At 40.8% G+C, this 6,565-nt stretch overlaps 2 protein-coding genes across 2 annotated transcripts in view; both read right to left on the bottom strand.

Moving 5' to 3' along the window:
• LOC106957260 (uncharacterized) overlaps window positions 1-2,494 on the bottom strand; it is a 3,997-nt gene extending 1,503 nt beyond the window's left edge. Inside the window, exons 1-2 of the mRNA XM_015048530.1 lie at window positions 2,447-2,494; window positions 2,268-2,341 (exon numbers count right to left, since the gene is read on the bottom strand). Coding sequence (XP_014904016.1) covers window positions 2,268-2,341; window positions 2,447-2,494 — 122 coding nt within the window. The remainder of the gene's footprint in view (window positions 1-2,267; window positions 2,342-2,446) is intronic.
• A 218-nt stretch (window positions 2,495-2,712) lies between these two features.
• On the bottom strand, window positions 2,713-3,765 carry LOC106957285 (olfactory receptor 52I2-like). Its single transcript, XM_015048559.1, has one exon. It carries the CDS (start codon window positions 3,753-3,755, stop codon window positions 2,805-2,807), a length of 951 nt encoding a protein of 316 aa, XP_014904045.1. The 5' UTR covers window positions 3,756-3,765; the 3' UTR covers window positions 2,713-2,804.
• Between the last annotated feature and the right edge of the window lie 2,800 nt (window positions 3,766-6,565).

Here is a 6,565-nt window from a genome sequence, read left to right as displayed (position 1 = left end):
ACGCCTTGTAGTGACCAAAACACTCAGATGGTTCATTTCACCACGTCTGGTGCTTCCACTAAAGGCTGTCATCCTGAAATGTTCTAATTAAGATACTAAATGTTTAATGTAGGCAAGCCTATATCAAAGTATTAAAAGTAAATATTCTGCTAGGTTAGAAATGCTTTTGAAATGATCAAGAAAAACAGATTTTGCATGAGCAGTCATACCTTTAAATGGAGTGTTAATGTTTGAATGAGTTTCTGTCTCCCTCACCGTTGAAGGTTGTATGTCAGTAAGTTTGAGGATAAAGATGTTCCCAGTCAGGAAGATGCATTTATCTAGTGTTTTGGTTGAGGTTAAATTTGGGCCAAGTACTATTTCACATCACTGTAGGAACTTTGCTTTGTGATTTCATTAGGACGTTAAAATCATCTAAATTTAGTCTGCACAGTGGCATTGCTGCTAGCACTGTTGCTTTGCAGCAACACAGCTGCAAAACAAATCCCATCTTGGGCTCTTTGACTGGAGTTTGCATGTTCTTCCTGTGCTTGTGTGTATCCTCTCCTGGTACTCCAGCTTCTCCCTACTGTCATGAGTTGTGTGGGTGATGCCGGTAAGAGAGAACACTGAGACTCAGATGATGATGATGATTTAATAAAGAACTCAAACACAGTCCAGTACAGACAGCACGGCAGGAACACTAGCACACAGCTAATTACCGGTAGCAACTGAAAAACTGACGACTGACTAAGAGAACTAAACCAATACAGGACTTTACAGTTCGACTGTGATGGCAAGCAGACAAACGACAAATAACATACGACGAGGAACACAGACAACAGGTGGGACTTAATAAACTGGGAGGGTAATCACAGGAAGGATACACAGCTGGGATCAATCAAGACAGCACAGAGACTCACGGGGGGAAAACAGGACTAGACACAGAAAGAAAAAACTCAAAACACAGAAAAACACAGAACCTAACACCTACAGTTCAAAAATAGGACTGTTAGGTTAATTGGTCATGACTGACTGAGATGGGCACCAGGCCTCCCCCACACACCTGCGATCCAGCAGTGATTAAAGTGGTAAAATAGATGGATGGATGGCTGTTTTACATATTCTTATTAAACTGTAAAAGTCTCACAGTGTCAACTCAGTTTTAATTTCAGCCCTCCAAAATAAAACGGTAAACATTTCTTTCCCAAATACCTGAAAGTACCAGGCAGGATAACTAGCTAAATAGGAAACAAGACATCTTTTTTTTTTTTTTGCCAAGAACATAGTCTTTTTATTATATAAGCAATCAAACATGTCCAGATCTTCCAGGGATCTTAATTAGTCAGTTTAGCTTTAAACTGACTAATTTCAATTCACAATTTAGGGACGGGTTTTGACAAGAAGTCTAAGCACTTACTCAGTACACACAAACTTCAGAAGTTGAAACTTAGCTCATTACATTGTAGAAAAACTCATTACAAGTAACCTTAATTCCAAAAAATAATTTTTAATGGAAAAGTTCATAACTGTCAAAGATTTTGTACGAATTTCAAATACTGTTGCATAATAAAAACTCATGCCTCTAGAAAATGCAATATTTTAATTGTACTGTCTCTAGTTAAAATGAAGAATCTCAGAAAACGCTTTTTCACAAGTTGTCGGAAGAGCTAACCTGGAGAATTTGCCACCTTTTTTGGTGGGATTAATAGCCTCTCTTTACTGGTGGAAAGACCAGACAGAGGCAGAGAGAGTTTGAGCCTGGATCAGCTGAAGATTGCGATATATGCCATACAAACGAAAAGGTATTGCTTTTGCAATTAGAACCATTCATTATGTGCCTCTGCTTGAAATTTGTAATTGATACAGGGATCAGGACAAAAGGGAATTATTTTACAGTGAAGAGTTTTTCAAAAACAACCAGTAATCTGTTAAAGTTTTATTTTGCGAAAAACCCAAAAAGGATTATATTAAAGCTATTTTGGCATTAGGACCAACTTATATGGGGTCATTTTATGCAAAGCTTTTTTTAAAGCATACCGTATTTTCTGGATTATAAAGCGCACTCTGAATTATGGCGTCCATTTCTGTATTTAACTCATGCATAAGCCGCACCGGATTATAAGACGCATGCTAAAGCAAAAGGTCAACAACAACAAAAAAAGGTAACGGAAACAAAACAGTAAGTTTGTTTGAACTTTATTCGACTATGTAACAATACGCTCACGTTATATTTTTATTCTTCTTCCACAAATCCATCAAAGTCCTCTTCTGTGTCTGAATTGAACAGCTGGGCAATTTCGCCATCAAACATGCCAGGTTCCCTCTCATCAATGTCGGAGTCAGTCTCGTTGCCAGGTGGCTGTTCAGCAATGATGCCGGCTTTCGTGAAATCTCAGAGAACAGTTAAGGCAGATACATTAGTCCAGGCATCCACAATCCATTCACACATGGTGGCGTAACTCGCCTGGTGCTGCCTCCCCGTCTTAGTAAACGTGTGTTCGCAGTCTGTCATCCATCGCTCCCACGCCGCTCGCAAGTCATTTTTGAACGCCCTGTTTAAACCAATGTCCAGTGGTTGGAGTTCTTTTATTAATCCTCCCGGAATGACGGCAAACTTTGAATTAATTTGCTTCACTTCCTTTTTCACAGTAGCAGTGAGATGGGCGCGCATGGCGTCGCAGATGAACAGGGACAGTGATGCGTGGAAAAACCTATCTAACCTAATGCTGAATGTATCATTACAACCCCACAACCAAATATCATTTACATTTACACAGTCAGGTAACCCAGACAAATATGTCTTATGTCCAAAACCTGACTTCTCAGGAGGTGACTGGTTCAACTGAGAGTTTCGATCTGCAAAATAGATGGCGTAATAGAACAGGTCTGATGGTCTGATCTCTTAGGCCATAAATTAAAGAAGTCAAACATCTGGGTAAGACAATAAAAAGCACATAAATAACATCCTGGACCCATACAAATACTATCCTTCGTACGGTTGTTGCAAGAGCTAAGAGCAGTGGGTAGTAAAAGGTATAAGACAGACTGAGGACCAGCTGAACTAGGTGCAGCAGAAGTGTCTTACGAGCTTTCAGGGCAGATGCTTTATCTGTAGAAGCTGACTTTGCTGCTATTACAACTCCAGTATACGAGGAAATTACAGTCAAACCGGCTGAAACAAATACCACAGCGTTGTATGCTCTGTCATAATCATCACACAGCGAATTTGGAATCCAGCCAACGTCAGTGCAATAATCTTCCATCAAGACTTTCCCGAACTTTTCATATGAATATTCTATCAAAAACAGATTTCTAGTGACATTAATTGGTGAACTGACAGTCCAAGCTGCAATAATGGCCACTACTGTGTTTTTGATGGTGATAATGGAAGCGTGCCTCAGTGGATAGCAAACAGCCACATATCTCTCCAGAGACATTATCACCAGGGTCAGAGGAGAAATTCCTGCTGTGAGATTGGCCATAGTAGTGATGGTACCACATACGGCATATGTTATTCTAACTCGACCAACAGCAAGGAGAAACAGAACCTGAGTCACTACCAGCTGAGCGGTATCTGCAACAAGGAGGTTATATAGAAGAATATAACGACAAGTGTATCGAAACACAGGTTTACTCCTCAAAGAGAACATCAAGATCCCATTAATGATGAGGAAGAAACACGCAGGACCTGTAGACAGAAAGGAAAGTACAATTCTTTCCAGTAAACCCTGATACTGCTGTTCAATAGTGATGTTAAATGGGGAAGAAGACATTGCAGGATTATTTAAAGCATATCAGCAATATACCTGCTGAAGATGCTGAAGACCTAAAGCAAATGTTAAGATACAACAGCTGTAAGTAAGAGACACCAACATATATAAAGACTGTATGAAGTGGGCAGGTTAGAGTCTATATGTGATGCCTTGGGGCAGAGATTGTCTGCAGGGTTTCCCTGGCTCCACATATGTTTTATGAGCTTTTTCCTGCCAACCTGCTCAAATGGTAGATCACATGTCTAGGTGATCAGGGGATCACCACTAAGTGATGTAATTTTCCTTTCCACTGTTTATCAGACAGAGAATGGCTAGAACAAATATTTAAACAGGTCAACTCATACAAAGCCATGTTAAGACAATATTCTGCTTTTAAAAAATTAATGGAAAAATTAACAGGAAAACTTATCAGCAGTTTTGATAACTCACTGCGTGTTGTGGTGTTGCTGTGTCACACTGAGATGTGCCAGTTGTGAGAATGCTCTCACAGATTATGTTGAAGGCCCAGGAACTTGTGACCCTCTCCACTTCTGTTCCCCTGATCGAGAAGGAGTAGTGATCAGTTGCTTTGTCTTTCCTATAATGAGTATGATCTGATTCTTCTCTCTGCAGAACAGTGTGCTGTTGACCACCTCTGGGTTAGCTATCTCATTTCCTCCCTTGATGAGGCACAGGATGATCTTTGTCATCTGTTAATTTTATGGTCACTGCCTCATCATTGTTGGAGAAGTAGTTTTTTGGATGTACAAAGTGAGGCAGCAGCCCTGTGGTGATCTGTTGCTGATTTTCACCTTGGAGACCATTTCTCTCTTGCTGAGGTCTGTCCACAAGAAAATCTACTGACACCTGGGCAAGTTGCAGGTGTCAGTTGGAATTCCAAGTTCAACCAGTTCTCGACGTTCTGTTATGGGTTGTTGTGTTGACACAGGGGTAAACCACAACCCACGTGAGGAGGTTTTAGTTCTTGACGTGGCCGTCGCATGTTTGAGTCCCAGCCTGCTGACTTTTGCCATGTCTTCCCTGTCTCTCATTTCCCACTTTCCTGTCAGACCATTTTCAAATACAGGCCAGTAAAACCTAAAAAAAAAAAAAAAACTTCTGTTATGGTTCTTGGTAAATGTCCGACACACATTCAAAACACTAGGCACGTGGGTCGAACAGGCTTTTTGCCTGTGGAGGCAAAAAGCATTTAAGGTGTTTTTTCCCCTTTTTTTTACAATGCAATGAATAACTGAATGAAAGACCTTGGTCTGGATAGATTCTGGAATCGGGGCATATACAGGAATACTGGAGACAGAGTGAGAAGAGATGATGTTTGGACTGTGAACATGAATTTATTGAAAAGGCAGCTGATCTTACTGTGGAGATGATAAGAGAGTGCAAGGGAGTGAAGTCTGTGGAGAGGAGTACCTGTTGAGGGAAAATCAGAGGACGGTCAGGTAAGTTGGAATGAGTTTTGAGCCTATGGAAGTTTGGAGCTGAGAAGCAGTGAGTTTGTAGGAGTGCGGACATGTAAAGCCAACAAAGAAGGCTAAAGTGGAGCCTTGATATTCTTTTGTTCTTTGTTTTGTCTACTTTACATATGGGTAGAGATAACCCTGGATCTTCATTGGCAGTTTGTGGGTGACTGAAGGAAACCAGGAAATTTTCACAAAGGATCTGGTCCAAACTATTGATGGAGGTAACATTTGAAGAAGCACAAGTAAATGGGGAGTTGGGGAACAAGTGACATACTATTTTGAAGAGGGCTTAGAGTTAACACTCTAGCACCAACAGACTGGTGGCAGGTTTCTCTTAACCTTGAGCTGATGATGCTGCTGCACACCTGCCAAGGTCTACCCTCCAGTGGGAAGCTATATGGCCATCAGCTCTAGGAGTCCCTCTGGTGGAAAACTGTGATGGCTGAAGGAGAGAAGTGAAAACCCCAGATAGACCCACAACCCAACTCCTAACATGTACTAGTTTCTGAAAGTATGCTCTTTTAGCTGCTCTGATCAATTTTACGATGGGTTATGATGTCAATTTTTCTTCATGCATACATTTATTACAAATTACTCTAAAGACATCCTTTAGTACAGATTTTTGCTTATTTTATACACCAGTGGCCATGGAAGTAATCAGAACACTGGGTTCTGATAATCTGGATAGGTGAGCAAATACCTTTGGTCATATATTGTATCTTTGGTGATACATGCTCTTTTAACTTCTAACAACACATTTCCTGAAGGGACAGTAACACCTGGACCTCAGGAGGCTCTCAGAAATGATCCATTTCCTGCAAGGCATCTCATCATAGCCACTACAGCTGTGGTGGGCTTGCTTTTGTGCAGGGGTGGACTGGCTATCAGGAGTGCCCCAGCGACCTGGCCCACTAACTGATTAATACAGTATGGGACCAAAACCTCTGTGCGGGTCTCCAGGGGTGCGGTATAGGGGGGAAAAGTGATGACAATTCTAGAGGCCCTGACCAACAGGGGGCTCTCCACAATTTAATTTTTTTTTTTTTTCATAGAAATAAATAAAAATTTGGGGCCCTGTCGATTACAAAATTAATCATATTGTATTTTCAAAGATTGTTTTAGCAGTAAAAATTTAATATTCCCACTCCCACATCAAAAAACACACATCCATATTTGCCCTGAAACCCCCTATTTGCGTTAAATGGTTTGTTCCTGCTAGGAGCGCTTGAGAGTGACGTTAGTGGAAGACACGAACGATTGTGGCAGTTACTATGGTGCTAAGAAAAGTTATAAAATCAAGTTTTCAAAAAAAGAGGGAAAGGGAGAAAAAGGCAAGAGTGTTAATTTATA

This window comes from Poecilia latipinna, unplaced genomic scaffold, assembly GCF_001443285.1.
Source record: "Poecilia latipinna isolate Pla-1442-1.1 unplaced genomic scaffold, P_latipinna-1.0 Scaffold891, whole genome shotgun sequence".
NCBI classification, from domain to species: Eukaryota; Metazoa; Chordata; class Actinopteri; order Cyprinodontiformes; family Poeciliidae; genus Poecilia; species Poecilia latipinna.
The sequence above is the reverse complement of the archived record's forward strand: the minus strand, read 5'-3'. Positions and strand labels throughout refer to the sequence as shown.